This window comes from Drosophila grimshawi, unplaced genomic scaffold (assembly GCF_018153295.1).
Source record: "Drosophila grimshawi isolate 15287-2541.00 unplaced genomic scaffold, ASM1815329v1 contig_1006, whole genome shotgun sequence".
NCBI lineage: Eukaryota > Metazoa > Arthropoda > Insecta > Diptera > Drosophilidae > Drosophila > Drosophila grimshawi.
In genome coordinates, this window is record NW_025062489.1 from 2,417,305 (window position 1) to 2,440,910 (window position 23,606).

General features: G+C 45.6%; 1 protein-coding gene and 1 long non-coding RNA gene across 3 annotated transcripts in view; one reads left to right on the plus strand and one right to left on the minus strand.

The window, feature by feature from the left end:
* Window positions 1-21,150, plus strand: part of LOC6564692 (neurogenic locus Notch protein) — a 45,291-nt gene extending 24,141 nt beyond the window's left edge. Inside the window, exons 3-10 of the mRNA XM_043216059.1 lie at window positions 2,485-2,753; window positions 2,843-3,047; window positions 6,555-6,685; window positions 12,737-19,137; window positions 19,490-19,766; window positions 19,843-20,205; window positions 20,275-20,334; window positions 20,417-21,150. Of these exons, the coding sequence (XP_043071994.1) occupies window positions 2,485-2,753; window positions 2,843-3,047; window positions 6,555-6,685; window positions 12,737-19,137; window positions 19,490-19,766; window positions 19,843-20,205; window positions 20,275-20,334; window positions 20,417-20,760 (8,050 nt within the window). The 3' untranslated portion in view covers window positions 20,761-21,150. The remainder of the gene's footprint in view (window positions 1-2,484; window positions 2,754-2,842; window positions 3,048-6,554; window positions 6,686-12,736; window positions 19,138-19,489; window positions 19,767-19,842; window positions 20,206-20,274; window positions 20,335-20,416) is intronic.
* A 1,506-nt stretch (window positions 21,151-22,656) lies between these two features.
* LOC116805577 lies at window positions 22,657-23,503 on the minus strand. 2 transcript variants are annotated; one of them, XR_006246729.1, is made up of 3 exons: window positions 23,416-23,503; window positions 22,927-23,117; window positions 22,657-22,813 (listed from the first exon to the last, which is right to left on the minus strand). It is a non-coding gene; the product is annotated as an uncharacterized LOC116805577 (long non-coding RNA). The 2 variants fall into 2 exon arrangements; XR_004365260.2 differs by lacking the exon at window positions 23,416-23,503 and having other exon boundaries at window positions 22,927-23,310.
* Between the last annotated feature and the right edge of the window lie 103 nt (window positions 23,504-23,606).

A 23,606-nucleotide genomic window follows, 5' to 3' on the forward strand; every position in this document is an offset into this window, starting at 1 on the left:
GCTGCTATGAACTCACCGCAATATGTGATGATCATGGGAATGAGTTGGAAACTGGACTCGTGACGTCAGACAGCTGTCACGCGCCCATCTCTAGCAGGCTTAAACACACCCTGTCCGCTGGATACTTTGGTTTATTTACCAATGCTAGTCACGTTTTCAGTTATTTCTTCGTTTTGTACTTGGCTCTTTTTTGCCTGCACTCGCGTTTCGTTTGAAAACGCCAGCTAAACACACACAGACACACACACAGGCTGAAACAAGTTAGTAACTGGGAAGCAAGCAGCAAAGCTCTCAAAACACAGACCCGAACTCAATTCAGCTCCAGCTCCAGCTCCAGCTCCAACTCAACGCAACTCAACTCAGCTGCAACTTTGCGCAGCTCAACTGGCCCGTGTATAATTTATATTACATTAATTTTTCGATAGCAGCGGCGAAAAACGCTTGACACCTCATTTGAATGGGAGTCCGTTTGGCAGGCAGGCAGGCAAGCAGCGCTGTCCGTTGTCCGTTGCTTGTTTCAGTTTCATTTCGACCTGCCTTTAAGCCCCAACAGCAGCCCCAACAGCAGCCACAGCAGCAGCTGGGGCTAAACATCGATTTCTCAAGCCAAACAAGCAGCATGTTGCTAACTGTTTTGCCTACAGCTTCGATAACGATCAACAATCGACACACTCACACACACACACTCACACATACACATGCACACACAATCGCATCGCACTCGAAAGTGAGGTTAGGCTGGGCATTTTGTGAGGTTATGTGTGATACAAATTAATGCTAAATCTAAAGCATTTTCACACACTTGTAACGGTAAGTGCCAGCGCCAAAGAAAAACCGTTTCCCAATCCAGTCTGCCCCGCTCTTCCTCTCCCTCTCCTCCTTTTTCATCTCTCTCTCTCTCTCTCTCTCGCTTTGAAGCCAGTGGCCAAAGCAGAAGTCGCCTTAATGATTATTCATTGCTTCTGCTTCGGCTTCTGCTACTGCTTCTTCTTCATCTTTATCTTCGTCGTTGTTGTTGGGATGCTGCTGTTGCTGGCTGCTATTGCTGAAATGCGTGTAATTTTCTCATTGCTTTGCCGTAGCTGGCTTTGACTTTGGCTTCGATGAAAATTTAATATGCAATCAAGATCGCGCACAAATTACCGTACATAAAAATTGTTTTCTCAAGGGAAAACAACAATGTGCAAGTTGTCGTTCGACTTTAGCTTCAACTCGCTTATAATCATCAGCAACAGCAGCAACAACAGCAGCAACATTGTCATCATCATCGTCATCGTCATTGTCATCGGCAATCGAAGTGCGCCCTGGCGCTGCATTCATTGACTGCAATTACTTTGCTAATTTGTTGTTGTTGTCCGTTTGTTGGTGTTGCTGTGGTTTTTGTTACTGCTGTTGGCCATTTTAATGAGACAAACACGCATTGATGTTTGACCGATCTGCTCTTGTGAATGCTTTTTGTGTTTGTACAGCATTTGGCCAAAATTTCAAACTCTTTCACACACAATTGTGTCGAGTTTAACGTTTGCTTGTTTATGCTAATATGCCACTATCATTGATCATGCAGATATGATGTGGATATATTTTTTAAGTCGATTAACTTATCGCAGTCGTAATTCACGCTAGGATAGATCTGCTGCCAGGTGGGAGTAAGCCCTGAGCTATTTTGGCAATGGACTTGATCCCCTAATCTGATATGTCTGCAAGAAAGGAAGAACCAAAGAATTGTAGTCTTATCCATCCAGCTAACGGGATAATGGGAACGATTCTTCTTCTATTATTACATTTGACGTAAAAAGCAGACTAATAAAAATAGTAAAACCAATAATGAAAAACAATTGAATTGAGCAATTCCATTCATATATAAATTATATCAAACTTGTTGAGCTTCAGTTAGGTTTCCCAATCTGAAACCTTAAGTGATCGAAGCATGAACTAGAACTTTTGGAGATCTCCTTCTTTATCTATGATTCGAAATCACAAGTTTATTTTTGTATTAAGCAACCAAATAAACAAATCATAAAGTCACCAAAATATATTACAAACAATTTGGGATGCATATCGTTTTGCTGAAACGCGAGCAGCTAGCAGCGAAATGTTGATAAATAATGGCAAATATATATATATATATATATATATATATATATATATATGTGTGTGTACATAGAGAGAGAGAGAGATCAGAACTTCCTAAATGTATTTATGTATGAATATTTACGCGTTTCGTATCGATATTGTTGCCACTGCTGCAACTGGCTTGCGGAAATGAGGCAAGTTTGTCGGTTTGTCAGCTTGTCAGCTGGTTTAACACTTTAGCGCTTATCGATACACACAAATCAGCCGCCGCAAATCTGACTGCAACACCGATGCCGATGCTGATCTGGCGTTAGTCCATAAACTAGATAAATGAATGTATTCATCATGCACACACACACACTTACAAGCTATCCTCTTTCTATATGGTAATCTGTTTTGTATCTATTGCAGTTGCGATACACGCTACGTTGGCGACTACTGTGAACATCGGAATCCCTGTTTGACGGGCCACGGACGTTGCCAGAATGGCGGCACCTGTCAGGTGGCCTTTCGGAATGGCCGGCCTGGCATCTCGTGCCTGTGCCCGCTCGGCTTTGAGGAGTCGCTCTGTGAGATCGCTGTGCCGAATGCCTGCGATCAGGCGCGCTGCTTCAATGGCGGCACTTGCCAGCTGAAGACGCTCCAGGAGTACAGTTGCATCTGCGCCAATGGCTATACGGGTAAGTTGTCTATACATAAATAATATAATCCCTCCCCCCGCCGACCATACCTTCATGCCTCATACGATCTCTAATCTCACTCCAAACAGGCGAACACTGCCAGACGCAGAATCTGTGCGCCAGCTCACCCTGTCGCAATGGCGGCACCTGTTCCGCAATGGCCGGTAGCAGCAGCTTCAGTTGCAATTGCCCGCCTGGTTTTACGGGTCACACCTGCTCCGAGGATGTGGAGGAGTGCCAATCAAATCCTTGCCAATATGGCGGTACCTGCGTCAACACGCATGGCTCCTATCAGTGAGTATTACACTTATTTAAACATTTAATAACCAAAAAGGAGACGACGCACCTGAGCCAGCCAATTGAATATAACAGAATATTATATCCTACATCCGCAATACATATATACAGGGGTAACTTGAGTGAAGGCCTCTTTTTGCTTTTTAGCCAAGATGAATTGTTGCAAAAAGAAAAAGAGTCATCCATTTGGGCATCACTTTCAGTCAGTGTCATTGATGAATTTAGTACATAACTCAGCGGATGACAAGTGCAAATTTGGTTGCTTGTTCGACAAAAGATCAGACACGTTCCGATTAGAGAGAGAGAAAGAGATAGAGTGAGAGAGAGACAGAGAAAGAGGGGATATCACACAAAACAAATCGTCGCATTTGCATATTTATGTAATTTATGGACAACAACAAGAACAACAACAACCACAAAAACCGTTTGCGGGCTGTGCGCCAAATTAATGACTATTTAAAACTAATAATTTATAAAATCGAATTCGATGGCTCCATTGTTTAGACCCAAATACGCATTAGCATCGGGAAGCGATTAAAATAGTTTATTGATTTTGGACCAAAACAGTGAAACAACAAATTGGCAATTGGTCCAACAACGTTTCCACTCTAATTATAATATACAAAAAAAAACTATTGAGTTAAATCAGCCAGACTTGCATTTAAATAGCGTCAATAGAAACGCCGCAACTAACTGAAATTTCCGGCGCTTTGTTTTCGCAGCTCCCCTCTCCTGTGGACTGGTTCGCTGCCTCGACATGTATATTAAATTATTTCATTGGCAACATTTGCATTTTTAATTTGAAACACATTCACACAAATTGTCAAATACTCTACCTGTAGAGTGCTGTCGTTGGCAAAGAAAACAAACTTTAAAAAATAAATTAATTCACTTCGGAAGATAAATGAGTGCATATAACCCAATACCCAATTCTCAGTTGAGGCCGCAGCGTATTCAATATTGAAATAGATACTCATTCGAGCTGAAAAGTGCGACACGAACATGTGTTTTACTGTGTTCCTCTTTTTTTCGACTTTTTTTGCCATTTGAATAATCACCAAATGAACTGGCATTTGACTGGGCAATTAGCATAAGCATTTATGGCAAAGGTTCTATCTTGGGTATTGTCACTAATTGATCATTTGTAAGATGTGGTGGTGGCTAACACCACACTTAAGTCACCACCACCAGCAAACCCCACCCAAAGAGGTAGGGGTTAGCGCCCAACTCGAGCCCTACTCGAATGAATTGCAATTGGTCTGTTTGAAATGCGACAACTAATTGGATCGTTAACTTGGCATATTTGATGGCATCCAGCTATTGATTCCTTTTTGTCAACGGCCCATTTAGATTGGTTTAAATCGCTGCCACCGTTGAGGCATTCGCATAATATTCACATTGTCTTGCCAATTTTATTGTGTTTATGCGTAAATAAAACGTTATTCAAATTTTTTCCAAGCGATATAAAATCGTTAATTTAGTGGACAGCGGAGCTTAGTCATGCTCAAACATATGAATATCAATGAGTGCTTAAGTGAATTGGCAACCAATTCTATATAATATATATCGTGTCATTTGAAAAGATTTAGTGCTGCAAACAAGCGATTGAATCTACCGATGAAATATATTTGATCCCCGATATCAGTATGAACACATACTGATTTCGCACACATTCAAAATGAGAGCGCACTTGTGAAGGACGAGTGAGTGCACTCATTGTTTTATCGTTGCACATAAAACGAATAAATATTAGGTATGAGTACGTACATGCACGTACGAGTGTATTCGAGTACATTCATGAACATGGCTGGTAGACATGCTACCCAGTAATTAACGATAAATTCCGAAGAATGTCAATAAAACGTGAGTACACTCATGAGTGAGCGTAATGTATCCATGAAGTTAATACGAATATACTCGTGGTACTCAGAAGCTGATGTACAATGGACTCAAACGTGTATCACTCACGCGACGAGTGCACTCACAAATCGACTTAATGACCCAACGAAGATGAGCTTACCCCCCTCACCTCCCCTCCCCTCACCACCCCAAAAAAAAATCATTGTGGAGGGTCTGTCTGCCGCTGTCTCTACCTCATTTGCCATGCCACCAAACCACCATCGACCCACCGATCTACCAATCTACCAATCCAGCAAACCACCAAGCCACCAAACCACCGATCCTCAGCCTCATCATCAACGCCTTGCTTAGGGCCATTGGCCCGCTGAGTTTCACATGTCAATCAAAAATCAATTTTGAATTTCGTTCGTTAGTTTGTTTTTTTCTTATTTTTTGTTTTGTTTTGTTTTCTTTTGCCCAAAGCGAAGGTGAAGCAATTTTCGATGTGTAATTTGGTCAGCAGCAACAGCAGCAGCAGCCTGAAAAGTTAGATCAAAGAAGTGGTGTTGCGGCGAAAGGGGCTATTGTGCTTAACCGAGCCCAGTTCATTGGCCAGTCGGGCCAGATCCCTAAAGAGCATTGCGGCCGCTCTCGAGGCCTGTTGCCTATTTAAGCGTTTTAATTGTTTAATTTAATTAAATGCTCTTAATGGTCTTAATTAGTGGCCGCCTTCAGGCAGCAGAGTGTATTAGCCAAAGGGGGTAGGCGGTTAAGAGTTCGAGTTAGGGGGATGGGGATGGGGATGGTGGGGGGGATGGTTGCAAGAAAGGGGTAACAGCTGCCTTTTACGGCGACCAATGCTTAACCAGTTTGAACAGTTCTCTCAATTCTACATAGCTCAGTAGTTCTCGAAAAACGTTGCACTCTTCCACGTTTCTGTCTTATGCTCTGAGTTATTGTTGATGTTGCTGTTGCTGTTTTGTTATAAATGTATAACATAAACAATTTGAGGGAATTGTGGCCAAAAATCAAAGTACACCAACAAAGAGAGACGCAAAGAGAGAAAGAAAAGCACCATTAAAAATAAACAAATAACAATAACAATAAAAATAAAGAATAATAATAATAATAATAATAATAATAATAATAATAATAAGACCATATACATACGAGTATATGAATAACAAGAAGTAGAAGAAGAAGAAAATACTAGCTATCAGCACTGTTGTACATATTGGGTATTATATTGTTGCGGCCCTGTGTACCCAGCCCCATAAAACCGGTTAATGCCACCAACTCTGAGCAATTGTGGGCAACAAACAATCAACGAGAAGACAGAGAGGCAGAGAGAGACCAATAGAGAGAGAGAGAGAGAGAGAGAGAGTGAGAGAGCAAGCGATAGATGAGAGAAAAGAGAGATCAGGCTTAGGGTAGAGCAAAGAGATATTTGTAGATTAGCAGCTGGACGAGCACAGAGGCGCATGCCACAACCAAGTCCATCACAAGGCACACATTTCGCTCGAACAGAAGTTGCACGTTTCATTGTTTCATCGCTGCACGTTGCACAATTAGCTGTTGGATGGCAATGCAGTCTCCTTTGAATTGCCTTTGGTGCATCGTTCTATTTACACTCCTAATAACTCTACACTTCTTCACACCCTGCAGATGCATGTGTCCCGCTGGCTACACGGGCAAGGATTGCGACACCAAGTACAAACCCTGCTCGCCGTCACCCTGCCAAAACGGTGGCACATGCCGCGCCAACGGACTCACCTACGATTGCAAATGTCCACGTGGTAAGTGAAATCATACATGTAAACATATAAAGCAATATTATTACTAGTTTATCGTTTAAGTTCGGTTTGGTTTAAGTGTGATTTCTTTAGCAGTTGCTTGCTTTGCAACTCGGTATCCTCCATTGCAATCGATATATTGCTATCATATCCTAATCCGAATTAGTTTTATCAATTTGTGGCGCATATCAGAAGCAAAACCAAGGGAAATGGAGCATCTCGCCACTAGAAGTCAATCGATGCATTCTTGCTTACTTTGTAGGGCATCACATATAAAGAAATAGCAATCGAGTTGCGTTGCAATAACAATGGGTAAAAGTCAATTGAACCACAATATATATTTATAGAAATTAGTAAGGATACAGAGATGTCTCAACTCAAACTTAATAATAATATAATTGAAGCCATTTATTTTTTGTTGAGAAACTGAATAATGGTAATTCATTGAGGTGGCTAATAAAATAGGATTCGACGCACTTCATCAGACTTGCATTCATCTCCGCATTTGGGGCATTCCTCCTTGTGCCCCAACCAATTCACAATGCACTCCTCTTCGAAGAGGTGTCCACAGGGAAGGGAGACGATGCGATGATTACCAGAGAAGATCGGTGCGGACTGGCCAATCGCGCAGATCTGAAGACTGATTATCTGGCAGTTCGTCTCGACCTTTTATTCATACTGCACAAAGCTATGAACTAGCACAATCTCCATGTATATTACAAGAGAAATATATATTTAAAACAAAGATATTTACAAAACGAACCACAAGCTGTGAGCTGTATAGAAAATCGGATTGAAGTAAAATAATTGGTCAGCCCTTTACTGTCTGACAACCAAAGATTTCACATAAAACTCAAGGCCTACGATGACTTTACATTTTCAATGACAATTATTTATCGATATCGATACGATTATCTTTATGCATAGCATATCATTTCTAATACGTACGAAGGGCTTTCTTTTTTAAAATTATTATTCAAATAATGATTCTTCTTAGAATCTTATTACTACTTTGCATAGACTTCCTCTTTTTCTTTTTCTTTTTCTGTTTCTTCCTCTTCTTTTTTGTGCATTATCCATATCAGTATTGCGCACACATACACATACATATACATATACACATATGCGTAGATATGTGCATTTGTTGCAAGTCATGTGCAAATGCATTTATTATGTAAATTTGACTGCGATTGTTTAGTATATTATAATCGATATTACTTTGTGCGATATCGAATGCCGTTTTTGAAAGTGGCAACGTCAACTGCTTTAACCGAATGCCAAGTGACCATTTTGCACCCCTTTCCCCTCCCCCTGCTTCACAGCACTGACAATTGTCGCCCATTTAATATAGACATGTAAATTGCCCACATTTACATACTTAATACATACATATTTATGAAGGCATTTAAGTGTGTGTGTGTGTGTTGTGTGTGTGTGTGTGTGTGTGTTGTGTGTGTGTGTGTTGTGTGTGTGTGTGTGTGTGTGTGTGTGTGTGTGTGTGTGTGTTTGCAATTTTCATTTAATTCACATCAATTGAAATGAATTACATTGTAGTGCAGCTCGGTGCGAACGGTCGCCAATTGCAGCGAGGACGGCAGAGCGGGGGCACAGTTGCAGATTGGGCTTTGGTAGGAGTGGCCCCTATTTTTAATTGCGCCCAATCAAAAATTCTAATGAGCTCAGCTGAGCTGGGCTGAGCTGCGCTGTGACTGAGCGTGCGAAAGTGTGACCAAAGGCGGCCATTTTATTGAACGGAACGAACCAATAATGAAACAACTACAACAACAACAACAAGAACAACAACAATAAACTGAAAGGAATTTTCAAGATGCAGACAATAGAAACAAACACAAAAAAGTGAGAAAAAAAAACAAAACAAAACAAAATGAAATAATGCAATGGAAATGTTATAACGCCTTTTGTGCCAATGTTGGGCAACAGAAATTACAACAGCAACAATACAACAACAACAACAACAGCAAGAACAACAGCAATAGCAAACCAGTCGACACGACACGAAGCGCCCTGTGGACATCACGTTGGTAGCGCGGGAGATGCCAATGGGAATTGTGGTTGTTGCTGTTGTTGTTGGAAGGAGGGGCGGAGTTGCACTCATTATGCAAAACGGGCGGCACAAAAAAGGCATAACAAAAGCTGCTCGCTGACTCGCTGGTCTGCAACTTGTTTTCCCAGCAACAGCAGCAGCAGCAGCAGCGTACCTTGCCAATCCCCCTTTATTCGATCCTCCCTCCTCCGTCCTCCTCTCGCTAGCTATCACACCCTGCTACCCCACCCAGCTGCAGGATCCGGGAAGGCCAGTCAAATCAACTTGAGAGTAGAGAGTCGAGAGTCAGTCAAAGGCATCCAAATCGAGCGCTGGCTTAATTTGCTCTGCTGGCCAAGCAAATTACAAATAAATCAGCAACGGCTCACAGTTAACTCCAATGTACCATGGACGATGGGATAGGATGGGATGCTGTTGGATGTTGGATGTTGTTGCTTGTTTGTTTCTTAATTTTTTTTTTTTTTTGGTTTTTGTTGCGATGTGCTTAAGCACAGTTACGCCCTAAGGAGGTCATGCACAATTCCAAAATAAAACATAAGACACAATGAGATAGCGAGCTGGTGGGGGAGAGGGGAACAGAGGAGCCGAGGCTCATGATTCAATGCTGACCAAATGGGATGCGTTTTTCTCGTCTTGGAGAAATATGAATAATGCGAGGCAAACTCGCGCATAAAATGGTCTGGTCAACGGGCTGCCAAGGGGAGATGTGGAGAGGGCGGGGGAGGCCATCTCGAGTCAAGCTTGCAAACGAGTTTGGTCCCCGCGTGGGCAGCAGCAACAGTTGAGATGCAATTCAAGCTTGGGCCACCATTTGGCTCGTGGCGAGTCATGACTCAGAAGAACCTCACACACACACAGACACACATTGGTCGATAGTCGCCGTTGCACTTATCGATTATGCTCAACATTTGAATTTTATGGCATTGGAAACAAAGAGAAAATCGAAAAAGACATTGATATTTACATATATTTAATAAATAGCCAATTATTTAAATGAAGCTTATGCTGTTGTGATACATATAGAATTTGGTGGCAAGAGCCAAAGTGAACAACATTGTTGCATGAAAAGCAATCTTTGCAATCGAAGAATACCCATTTCAATGCAAATTATTTTGTATTGATACTAACGGTATTCATCTAAATCGAACTTTCTAAATGATAAATGTTAAATGTTAAGGAATTCGATTAGTTTTGAAAAACATTTCAATTGTCGCAAAGAGAACCGAATACGTTAAGACCAAATGCTTGGGCAACATTGCTGCTATGCATTTGGTTGTTGTCACAGGTCGTCGGTTGACCCAACGGACCAACAACTCATGCAAATTGTTGCAACCAATTGACTTAAATGGTGGGCACATGCATCTATCTATGCCTCTGTAACCGGTGCATGGGGTGGGCTGCATAATTCTAGCGTGCAGTGTTTCTTGCCTTCTGCGTTTGCGTTTGCAACGTGTCATTTGCCTCGCGGTTTGAAAGTCACTGGAGCAGCTGCTCTGTAGGGTTCAAAGTGCCACTAAGTGACTGGGTAACCGTCGATTGTTGTGTGTGTGTGGCGTGAAACATGTGTGCAGCAGATCAGCAGATGCTTGTTGTTGTATGCCCTGCCTTGGTTTATTTTTAAAAGTATGCATTGAAAATGCCACTCTCCAGTTCCCATTCCAGGCCCAGGCAACAAGTTGCAGTCCCCCAACCAACAGACAGACACACATACACACACACACAACTACATAATCATAATAATAAAAAAATAAAAAAATGCCCATAAAAAAGAGAAGAAAAAACGGTGCACAGCAAACACAACAACAACTAAATCGATCAGCCCAGCGCAACAACAACAAGCAATGACAATAACTGGGCTAGGACAGAGAGCTCCTAGCATGTGTATATGCTTGTGTGCATGTGTATGTATATGTGTGTGTGTGTTTTGGGCCCTTCTTTTAAGACCAAAACGAAGCGAAACCGACCAAGCAAGAAAATCCATTAAAAAAGCTGTGGGCGAGCAGAGCCGAGTCGCAAAGAGCGCGCGAAGCTTTCAATGCATGCACACACACACACACTCATATTTATATATATATATGTGTATATTACAAGCAACAGACAGAGAGAGAGAGAGAGAGAGAGAGAGCAAGCAGCATGTATTGTGTGGTGTGACAATGATGGACTCAAGAGGTGAAGGCGGGGTACATAAAGTGCGATTTAATTCCTCGAATGAGGCACAAAGTAAAGCGCAATGTACAAAGTCGAAGTCCGAAGCGTAGCCAAACATACACACACACATATAGACACACACATACAGACAACAGACACACGCACAGAGCATAAAAGTAGTAGAAAACTCGATCGAGGCGAGCCGAGTGAGTGCCCAATGAAAGCCGAAGCAAGAGCTGTTGACGAAGCTGGCGCGCAGCATAAGCAACATTTATCCATTGTTGTTGTTGTTGTTGCTATCATTGTGGTTCTGTCTGTGTTTCTGCTTTTCTGTTAATGTGTGTATGCATGTGGTTGGGGGAGCGAGCGAGAGAGCACGTTCGTGGACAACGCTCGTTGCGCTCGTTTGCTTGGCGCGCACTCAGATAGCTGCCTGGCCAGATATGAGACCGTGGGAAAGAACAACCAAAGACGTGTTGTACACAACACACACACACACACGCACACACACACTTACAATATATGTATATATATATATATGTGTGTGTATGTATGCGCATGCGAGCGTCTTTTTTACTTCTTTACATTTTGTTTGCTCATTCGCTTCGCATGCGCAGCGTCGCGCAGTTTTTTCTTTCGCTTTACTTTTGTTGTTGTCTTGTGTGTATGTATTTACATGTGTTTATATGTATGTGTGTACATAAATACATGAATACACACAATGCCGCAGGCGCAACTCTTCAGAGAGTGCGCGCAGCCGTACAACAGAGAGCGAAAGAGAGAGGGAGAGTTGCTTGAAGAGCGAGATGGGGTGAATTTGTGAAAGAGCGCCGGCTGTTCTCGATATCGGCTCAGTTTACCTGTATGCGCTCTCTTAGAGCTCTCTCATCGCGATCTCTCTCTCTCTCTATCTTACCCTCCCTCTTGCCCTAAGTATACTCCGACTCCATCTGGCTGCCGAAACATGTGCAACACAGCTGCATGCGCCGCCAAACAGATACGTACATGCAGATATACATACATACATGCATACATACATACCTGCATACATACATACATGCATACATACAAACATTATGTACGTATGTACGAACATATTTTAAGCGCTCTCTACGCTTTGTGCGGCTTCATCGCATTGCCTGGCAACCACTTTTTGATCATGCCCTGGCCAGTTGTTTGTGTTGTTGTTGCTGTAAACGTTTTCGTTTATTGAAGCATTTTATGATGCTGTGTTGTTGTCCATAAATCTGTTTATGCACTTCATTGAACACATACACACACACACTTGCACACAAGCTCCCGATGGCAGTGTGACCGCGCCACAATGTATAAGTGCTATTGGTATTTTTGTTGGTATTAAAAGGGTGCTTGGAAACATAAGTTTAATTTTTAATGGCAAACTCTGTTAATCTTAACTCGATCCACATTTCCATATGATCCTATTATTTGCGTTTAATTAATATACTCATGATCGTTACACAATTGCCAATTGCAATTATTGTCACACATTACTCGAAACTTGTGTTTCTATTAAAGTGGAGATTTGTCTGCCCATCCTCATTATTATTATAGGCATATTATCATATTATGGTATGCAATGCATAAATAATTTATTAAACACATGAAATTTCACCCAAAAATTATAAATGTTCAATCATAAAAACCAAATAAATTTATAGTTCGGTCAGGTTTTCCAATGAGAAAGTTATTTGTTTCATTTTGACAGCGATAATTAAGTTATAGATAAGATCAACTTAGGATTAAGTCTAAGGTAGTCATAGCAATTGATGGAATATTTGAATTACCTACTAATTCACTACTAATTCTCTGTCCATCTGCAGGCTTCGAGGGGAAGAACTGCGACCAGAACATTGACGACTGCCCCGGCAATCTGTGCCAGAACGGCGGCACCTGTGTGGACGGCATCAACGACTATCGCTGCAATTGCCCGCCGAATTTTACGGGACGCTACTGTGATGTGGATGTGGACGAGTGCGCCCTGCGTCCGTCCGTCTGCCAGAATGGGGCGACCTGCACGAACACCCATGGCACGTACAGTTGCATCTGTGTGAACGGGTGGGCGGGCAGCGATTGCAGCGAGAATATCGATGATTGTGTCCAGGCAGCGTGCTTCTATGGAGCGACATGCATCGATGGCGTTGGCAGCTTCTATTGCCGGTGCACGCCAGGCAAGACGGGACTGCTGTGTCATCTGGACGATGCGTGCACCTCGAATCCCTGCCACGCGGACGCCATATGTGATACGAGTCCCATCAATGGCTCGTATGCGTGCTCCTGCGCCACCGGCTACAAGGGTGTCGACTGCTCCGAGGATATTGATGAGTGCGATCAGGGTTCGCCGTGTGAGCACAATGGCATCTGTGTGAATACGCCGGGTTCGTTTATGTGCAACTGCTCGCAGGGATTTACGGGACCACGTTGCGAGACGAACATCAACGAGTGCGAATCGCATCCCTGCCAGAACGAGGGCAGCTGCCTGGATGATCCGGGCACGTTCCGTTGCGTCTGCATGCCCGGCTTCACCGGCACCCAGTGCGAAATTGATATCGATGAGTGCCAGTCGAGTCCCTGTTTGAACGATGGCATCTGCCACGACAAGATCAATGGGTTCAAGTGCAGCTGTGCTTTGGGATTCACCGATGTCCGCTGCCAGATCAATATCGATGATTGCCAATCGCAGCCGTGCCGCAACAATGGCATCTGTCGCGACTCCGTCGCCGGCTACAGTTGCGAGTGTGCACCCGGCTACACGGGAGCCAGCTGCGAGATCAACATCAACGATTGCGACTCGAGTCCGTGCCATCGGGGCAAGTGCATCGATGGCGATAATAGTTTCAAGTGCGCATGTGATCCCGGATTCACCGGCTATCTCTGCCAGAAGCAGATCAACGAATGCGAATCGAATCCCTGTCAATTTGGTGGCCATTGTGTCGATCGTGTGGGTAGCTATCTGTGCCACTGTCTGCCCGGAACAAGTGGCAAGAACTGTGAAATCAACGTGAACGAATGCCACAGCAATCCGTGCAACAATGGCGCCAGCTGCATCGACGGCATCAACTCGTACAGCTGCAGCTGTGTGCCCGGCTTCACCGGCCAGCACTGTGAACTCAACGTGGACGAATGCGCCAGCAATCCGTGCGCCAACAACGGCGTCTGCATGGACCTGGTCAATGGCTACAAGTGCGAGTGTCCGCGCGGATTCTACGACGCCCGTTGTCTCAGCGATGTGGACGAGTGTGCGTCGAGTCCGTGTGTCAACGATGGTCGCTGCGAGGATGGCATCAACGAGTTCATCTGCCACTGTCCGCCCGGCTACGCGGGCAAGCGTTGCGAACAGGATATCGATGAGTGCGCCAGCAATCCCTGCCAGCACGGCGGCAGCTGTTTCGACAAACTAAACGCCTTCAGTTGCCAGTGCATGCCCGGCTATACGGGCCACAAGTGCGAGACGAATATCGACGATTGCCTCAGCAATCCGTGCGCCAACGGTGGCACCTGCATCGACAAGGTGAATGGCTACAAGTGCGTCTGCAAGGTGCCCTACACCGGCCTCAACTGCGAGAGCCAGCTGGATCCATGTGCGAGCAATCGCTGTCGCAACGAGGCCAAGTGCACGCCCAGTCACAACTTCTTGGACTTCTCGTGCACCTGCAAACTGGGCTATACGGGTCGCTATTGCGACGAGGACATCAACGAGTGTGCGTTTAGTTCGCCGTGCCGCAATGGGGCGAGTTGTGTGAATGTGCCCGGCTCGTATCGGTGTCTGTGCACCAAGGGATACGAGGGCAGGGACTGTGCCATCAATACGGATGATTGTGCCTCGTTTCCCTGCCAGAATGGTGGCACCTGTCTGGATGGCATCGGCGACTATTCATGCCTCTGTGTGGATGGCTTCGATGGCAAACACTGCGAAACGGACATCAACGAGTGCCTGAGCATGCCCTGCCAGAATGGCGCCACCTGTCATCAGTATGTGAACAGTTACACGTGCACCTGCCCCCTCGGCTTCAGTGGCATCAATTGCCAGACAAACGATGAGGATTGCACGGAGAGCTCGTGCCTGAACGGCGGCAGCTGTGTCGATGGCATCAACGGCTACAACTGCAGCTGCCTCGTCGATTACAGCGGCGCCAATTGTCAATACAAGTTGAACAAATGCGACTCGGGGCCGTGCTCCAATGGCGGCACATGCCACGAGCAGCGCGACGGCTACACGTGCCACTGCCCCAGTGGGTATACGGGCAAACAGTGCTCCGACTATGTGGACTGGTGTGCCCAATCTCCGTGCGAGAACGGGGCCAGTTGCAGCCAGCTGAAGCATCAGTTCAATTGCAAGTGCGCCGCCGGCTGGACGGGTAAACTGTGCGATGTGCAGACGATCAGTTGCCAGGATGCTGCACAGCGCAAGGGATTGAGTGTGAAGCAGCTGTGCAACAATGGCACATGCAAGAATCATGGCAACAGTCATGTCTGCTACTGCAGCCAGGGATATGCGGGCAGCTACTGTCAGCAGGATATCGATGAGTGTGCCTCGCAGCCGTGCCAGAATGGCGGCACTTGTCGGGATCTGGTGGGTGCGTACGAGTGCAGCTGCCGTCAGGGTTTCCAGGGCCAGAACTGTGAGCTGAACATCGATGATTGTGCACCGAATCCCTGCCAGAATGGCGGCACCTGTCACGATCTCGTGCAACGCTTCAGCTGCAGCTGTCCGCCCGGCACCCTTGGCATCCTTTGCGAACTGAACCACGATGATTGTGTGCCCGGCGCCTGCCACAACAATGGCAGTTGCATTGACCGCGTCGGTGGATTCGAGTGCTCGTGTCCGCCCGGATTTGTCGGCGCTCGCTGTGAGGGCGACATCAATGAGTGCCTCAGCAATCCCTGCTCGAATGCCGGCACGCTCGATTGCGTCCAGCTGGTGAACAACTATCACTGCAACTGCCGGCCGGGCCACATGGGACGCCACTGTGAGCACAAGGTGAACTTCTGTGCGCAGTCGCCGTGCCAGAATGGAGGCGCCTGCAGCACCAAGCAGAGCGGCCATCATTGCGTCTGTGCCGATGGCTACTATGGCAAGAACTGTGAGTTCAGTGGCCAGGATTGCGATTCGAATCCGTGCCGTGCCGGCAACTGTATCATCGACGATGCTGGCGGCTATCGCTGCGAGTGCAGTCGCGGCACAGCGGGCCAACACTGCGAGATCGATACGCTGGACGAGTGCCAGCCGAATCCGTGCTTGCAGGGCGCCGCCTGCGATAATCTGCTAGGCGATTACGACTGCCTCTGTCCGAGCAAATGGACGGGGAAACGTTGCGAGATCTACGATGCCAGCTATGCGGGCTGGTCGGGCAATAGCAATGGCAATGGCGGCATCAACTCCAACGGCATCCTAATCAACGGCAACAACAACAATGGAAACGGCAACAACAACAATGGCAACGGCAACAACATTGGCAACGGCAATAATGGCAACAACAACAACGGCGCCGCCGGCATCTATGCCGCCGATCTGGAGCAGCAGCGTGCAATGTGCGAGAAACGTGGCTGTCCCGAGAAGCAGAGCAACGGCGTCTGTGACTCCGAGTGCAATACGTATGCCTGCAACTTCGATGGCAACGATTGCTCGCTGGGCATCAATCCGTGGGCGAATTGCACAGCGCCGGAGTGCTGGCGCGTCTTCATGGATGGCCAGTGCAACGAGGACTGCAACAATGCCGCCTGCCTCTACGATGGACGCGACTGCGAACAGAAGCTGAAGCGTTGTGCGGCCATCTATGATGCCTACTGTCAGAAGCATTACGGCGATGGCTACTGCGACTACGGCTGCAACAATGCCGAGTGCAGTTGGGACGGACTCGACTGTGAGAAGTCGGAGCAATCCCCCCAACTGGCCGAGGGCGCCATGTCCGTGGTCATGCTAATGGATGTGCGACAATTTCGGGCGGAGCAGGCGCAATTCTTGCGCGAAATGAGTCACGTGCTGCGCACCACGGTTCGCGTGAAGAAGGACGCGTTGGGCAACGACATGATCTTCAGCTGGAAGGGTGCCTCACGCATGCCCGACATACAGGACTCGGAGTTTGGGCGAAAGCACAAGATACTCTACACGCATCGCAATGGACAGACGGGCATCCAGATCTATCTGGAGATTGATAATCGCAAGTGCACCGAGTGCTTCAATCGTGCCACCGAGGCAGCCGAATTCCTTGCTGCCTCTGCCGCAAAGCATACGTTTGCCAATCGTTATCCCATATACAGTGTGCGGGGCGTTCAGAGTCCGGGTGAGGGCGAGGGCGCCGAGTCGCCGGCGAATGTCAAATATGTAATTACCGGCATTGTGCTCGTCCTCATACTCTTTGCATTCTTTGGCATGGTGTTGAGCACACATCGGAAGCGGGCACATGGCGTCACCTGGTTCCCGGAGGGTTTCCGTGCACCAGCCGCCGCTGTGATGTCCCGGCGTCGTCGCGATCCGCATGGCCAGGAGATGCGCAATCTGAATAAACAAGTTGGCCTATCTCAGTCGCAGGCACATCAGCTGCCCGGCGGCGTTGGCAGCGTTGCTGGCGGTGGCGTCGGCAGTCATTGGTCGGACGATGAATCCGATATGCCACAACCGAAGCGCCAGCGCGGCGATCAGCTCAGCAGCCAACTGGTCGGTGGCAGTGTCGCCGGCCTGACCAGTGTCGGCTATGCCAGCGATCACACGATGATCAGCGAGTACGAGGAGGCGGATCAACGGGTGTGGTCGCAGGCCCATCTCGATGTGGCCGATGTCCGGGCGATTATGACGCCGCCGGCGCACCAGGATGGCAACAAGCACGACGTGGATGCACGTGGTCCGTGCGGTCTAACGCCACTCATGATTGCCGCTGTGCGTGGCGGCGGTCTGGACAGCGGCGAGGATATTGAGAACAATGAGGATAGCACCGCTCAAGTGATATCCGATCTGTTGGCGCAGGGCGCCGAACTGAATGCCACCATGGACAAGACGGGCGAGACATCGCTGCATTTGGCTGCACGCTACGCTCGTGCGGATGCGGCCAAACGACTGCTGGACGCTGGCGCCGATGCCAACTGTCAGGATAATACGGGACGGACGCCGTTGCATGCGGCCGTCGCTGCGGATGCGATGGGCGTCTTTCAGATACTGTTGCGCAATCGGGCGACCAATCTGAATGCACGCATGCATGATGGGACAACGCCCCTGATACTGGCCGCACGCCTGGCGATCGAGGGCATGGTCGAGGATCTGATAACAGCCGATGCGGACATCAATGCTGCTGATAATTCGGGCAAGACGGCATTGCATTGGGCCGCTGCCGTTAATAATACGGAGGCGGTGAACATACTGCTCATGCACCATGCGAACCGGGATGCCCAGGATGATAAGGATGAGACGCCGCTGTTCCTTGCCGCACGCGAGGGCAGCTATGAGGCGTGCAAGGCGCTCCTCGACAACTTTGCCAATCGCGAGATCACCGATCACATGGATCGCCTGCCCCGCGATGTGGCCAGCGAGCGATTGCATCACGATATTGTCCGGCTGCTGGATGAGCATGTGCCGCGCTCACCGCAAATGATTAGCATGACGCCGCAGGCAATGATCGGCTCACCGCCGCCGGGACAGCAGCCTCAGTTGATAACACAGCCGACGGTGATTGCGGCGGGCGGTGCAGCTGGCAAGCAGAGCAGCCAGGCGGCCAAACAGAAGGCCGCCAAGAAGGCCAAACTGATCGAGGGCAATAGTCCTGACAATGGACTCGATACACCTGGCGGTGGCAACAACAACAACAATAACAACAACAACAGCAGCAGCAACGTCAACAACATGGGCAGTCTGCGCCGCAAGGCAAGCTCAAAAAAGGGCAACAACAACAACAACAACAGCAGCAGCAACAGTGCAGCCTCAAAAAAGGCCGGAATGAACGGAATGAATGCGGCATCGCAGCTGCTGCTGACAGCCTCATCAGTGGCTGCTGCACAGGCAGCGATTTGCACTGACCTCGACTCGCCGCCGCCGCCGCAGCAAACAGCAGCAGCAGCAGCAGCAGCCGCTGCAGCGGCGACACAAGCCGGCAACAATGGCAACCTGGTGAATCTGAATCTTCCCAGTCCGTACGACACCAGCTCCATGTACTCCAATGCAATGGCAGCGCCACCCAACAACAACAACAACAACGGTGCCAAACAACCGCCCAGCTATGAGGATTGCATTAAGGTAAATACACCAACCGTAATGTCCATATCCAGATTCAGATTCATAATTATTGTTGATTATGAATCGACATTTGAAGAAACGAAATGTATATCTAAATTTATTTATATATATATATATATATATATATATATATATATATGGGTATATGAATGAATGATCAACAGCCGAGTCGATCTAGACAGATCTAAGATCTGAAGACATTTTTTTTTTACCATCAGTTAAACTCAGTGAGATGTACACATAGATATACATTCATATACAGTCATCCTCGCGCTGCAGATGATATGATTGAGAACTCTTAATTATTTATATTATCTGTGTTTTCTAACTAATTATGGTTTTGTGTTGATAGAATGCACAGTCGCTGCAATCGCTGCCAGCGAACAGTCTGGACATGATCAAGCTGGAGAACTATGGTTACTCGATGGGCTCGCCATTTCAGCAGGAGATGTTGAACGGACAGGCGATGGGCCTGAGTGGCGGACGCAGCACCAATACGCTGTGTGGTCTGGGCGGCGGTCTAATGCCCAACGGTGGTCACGAACAGGGCCTCAGTCCGCCCTATTCGAATCAGTCGCCGCCGCATTCGGTGCAGAGCAGCTTGGCATTGTCGCCACACGCCTATCTGGGTGAGTAGCAAATTGGACAACCAACCGAGTGTACACTGTACGGTGAACTAATTAAATAATCGTTACCGACTTTTAGGTTCGCCATCGCCGGCAAAGTCGCGGCCCAGTTTGCCAACATCGCCGACACATATTCAGGCGATGCGGCATGCCACGCAGCAGAAGCAATTTGGCAGCAATCTCAACAGTCTGCTGGGCGGCGGCAATGGCTCAATGGGGCCGCAGAGCTCGCCGGTTAGTCTGGGCATTATATCGCCGACTGGCAGCGATATGGGCATCATGCTGGCGCCCCAATCATCCAACAATGCGAAAAGCAGTGCAATAATGCAAACGTTGTCCCCGCAGCTGCAACAACAGCAGCAGCAGCAGCAACAGCAGCAGCAGCAGCATCAGCAACAGCAGCAGCAGCAGCAACAACAACAGCAGCAGCAACAACAGCAACAACAACAACAGCAGCAGCAACAGCAGCAACAACAGCAGCAGCAGCAGCAGCAGCAACAACAACAAGCAATTGGAGGCCTTGAATTTGGTTCAGCCGGTTTGGACTTGAATGGATTTTGTGGATCTCCGGGTAAGCAAGAGCAGCAGCAATATAATATTTATATGTTTACTTATCGAATGCAACCAACAACTAATCTGTGCCCATTTAACAGACTCATTTCACTCGGGTCAAATGAATCCGCCTTCGATACAAAGTTCAATGTCGGGTTCGTCGCCATCGACCAACATGCTGTCGCCGTCGTCGCAGCACAATCAGGCCTTCTATCAGTACCTAACGCCGCCCAGCCAGCATTCGGGTGGTCATACGCCGCAGCATTTGGTGCAGACGCTGGACAGCTATCCGACGCCATCGCCGGAATCGCCTGGCCACTGGTCGTCGTCATCGCCGCGCAGCAATTCGGATTGGTCCGAGGGCGTGCAGTCGCCGGCGGCCAACAATCTGTACATCTCTGGCGGCCATCAGGCCAACAAGGGCTCCGAGGCCATCTATATTTGACATAAGCGCACCTAAAAAAATACGAAGGCGAAGGCGGAGTACAGCATAGCACAGCACATGACGCAGGACTCGGTTGACGAGATGATGATGATGATGGTGATGGTGTCGATGGCACTCAAAGAGCGCCGACATCAGCCGCCAACAGAGCAGCGAGCCAGCTCAGCAAGCCTCCAACTAGCTAGCTAGCTAGTTTTCAACATTTCCACCCCCCTCCCCTCATACCACTCATCTCAACCCCTGCTCCTGCTTACTCCACTCACTCACACAACACCACTTTTTTTTTTTGAGTAGCCATTAAGCTTTAAATTAAAAACAAAACAAACGTAAATATTATAGTAATTTAAATGTTTAATCTTAATGTTTGTTGTACAGCGCAAGAGAAATCATATATCGCATATATATATATATATATATATATGTATTTATATATGTATATATATATATATATATATATATAGCAGATATATAAACACACATATATATGCACACTTATATAAATTGAATTAGTGAGCAGTTTGGTTTTTTTTTTTTTTTTTGGATTCGTCTACCCTCTCAGCTAGAAATGACAGTGCGTACGCGTAGTTTTCGCACACAAAACAGAAAATAATTTTATAGATTTTTTGCAAACGTCACGCACGTTTCGCTGCTTCCAGTAAACAATTAAAATTAGCGCAAATTATTTTTATTATTAATTATTACACTGTATTTGTATTTTGTAATTGTAATTGTAACACTAATTGTAATTGTAACTGTAATTGTAATTGTAATTGTATTTGTATTTTGTATGTGTAATGCGTGAAGCGTGAACGGCTCACGTTTCTTTAGCGCGCCTCTAAATAAGCATATAAAAAACATAAACAAAATTCAAGAAAATATCAATAGTTCTTAGCATCGACTACGTTTTATCATTAAGTTTTTAAAAGAAATCTTTAAACTAATTGCATAATTATTAAATGTTTAGCTGTTAGTTTCGAAACTGAAGTGCTTATATAAAAGAAATTGTTAGCTATACACTACAAAACATTCTGCAAGCCTATATCATATATATGTATATATATGTATATATATATATATATATATATATATATATATGTGTGTTTTTTTTAAACCTTTTTTATGTAATTCTACATATAAATCTTGATATTAAGCATAAATTGTAAAAAGATTCTCATAACTGTTTGAATTAAGTTGACAACTCAACAAATTACGACTTTTCGAGCAGAAACTATATAAAAACCTTTGAATGCGCCAGGATTTTTTTTGTAATTAGGCTTTAGGCAAACTACAATTTAAGTTTTTAACGAGAAGCGAAATATATATTTTCAAAAAATATGCAAAAATTTGGTAACCGCGATAATCACGAATCATTTTCATCCTTTTTAAATGTACTTTATTTTTTTAGTTTTGCTGCGCCTTTTTCTTAATCTTAATGTGTAAATTGTACAATTTTTTGTTGTCCTAACTTAAACAGCGAACGAAACATGCAAATGCAAATTTTTTTGACATAATAAATATTGAATAATTATTTTAAAAACAAATTCAAATGTGCGTTTAATTCATTTTGTATCTAGATATTGTTTTTCGTTTTAGGAATTTGGAATTATTTGTTTGCATATCAATAGAGTTTGTGGGTCAAAACTTTATAAGAAACAAGGACCGTTTGTTGCAGTTGTTATTTCATTCTCCTGTTGATGGATTCGCCTCTGAAATGGCACTGATAAGCGAGTTTTGTCAAAAGTGCTATTAAATATAGCCAATACACAATACAATTGTACTTGTGAATCGCCAGCTGTTAAAGTAAACTTCAAAATCCTCTCTTGGAAGCTTTCGATTTTGCCGAGAGGAGTTATTTAATTAACGTCGAAACACTGGATGATGTCAGAAAAAGTTCGTGTATTCAGCTCACAACTGCTAAACAAACATATGTGTACACATAGAATTTTTATTTATATACATGTCTATTGCTATGTAATACGAATCCGGATATTAGCGCCATCTATCGTCGAATGGTTGGTGACTGTCAGCGCCACCTGTCGGACGTCACCTTCTTCCCCTAGAGAGAGAGAGAATATATTAATGCCTGCTGTAACATAGAAAAAGGACCGAATATTTGGGGGTCGATCCAAAAGTAAAGTGTGAGTCGCGATTTTACAGGCAAATACTCACATAAAGGATTTTGAACCTGAAGGTGCTCTAATGGACGGGATAGGGAGGCGTTCTGGAGGAGATCGGCGCAACACTTATGAATTGGAGCGCATCATATCTCCGAGTGAGTCCGCTCCAGTTTCGCAAATTCGCAATTCAATCGGCATTAGTACGTCAACATCCAGCGGCCTTAAACGTCCCCAAATTGTGGCCTAGTATGAATAAATAAATTATAAATACATTAATACCCAGGGTGTACATATTAAAATAAACAAAAAAGTCATAGACCAATTAACAGCAGACGAGCAACTGATCCGGTCACAATTCGGTCATTCATCAGTGATGCGCAATAAAATTGCCAGTGATGCGCATTGATAATAGTTTGTTTCAAGCTATTGCTGCATAGGCCCCAATAAAATAAATTCAATAAAATAAAAAAGATAACAAGATGACACAATTCAATTTATAGTTGAATAACTTGTGATCATTTTTTTATTTGTAAAAACTTACTATTCTTTTACGTCGCATTTGTGACTTAAAATTCGCTTTTTGATGAATAATAATGCGCCTGTAAGTATCTGTGCAAATATGTAAATATTTTGTCCGTTCATGTGCGAATATCTATACATAATCTGAAAATAATTACATAAAAAGAAATATTTAAAATTAGGAACTTCAAACTTGCGAAATCTTGGCAGGGG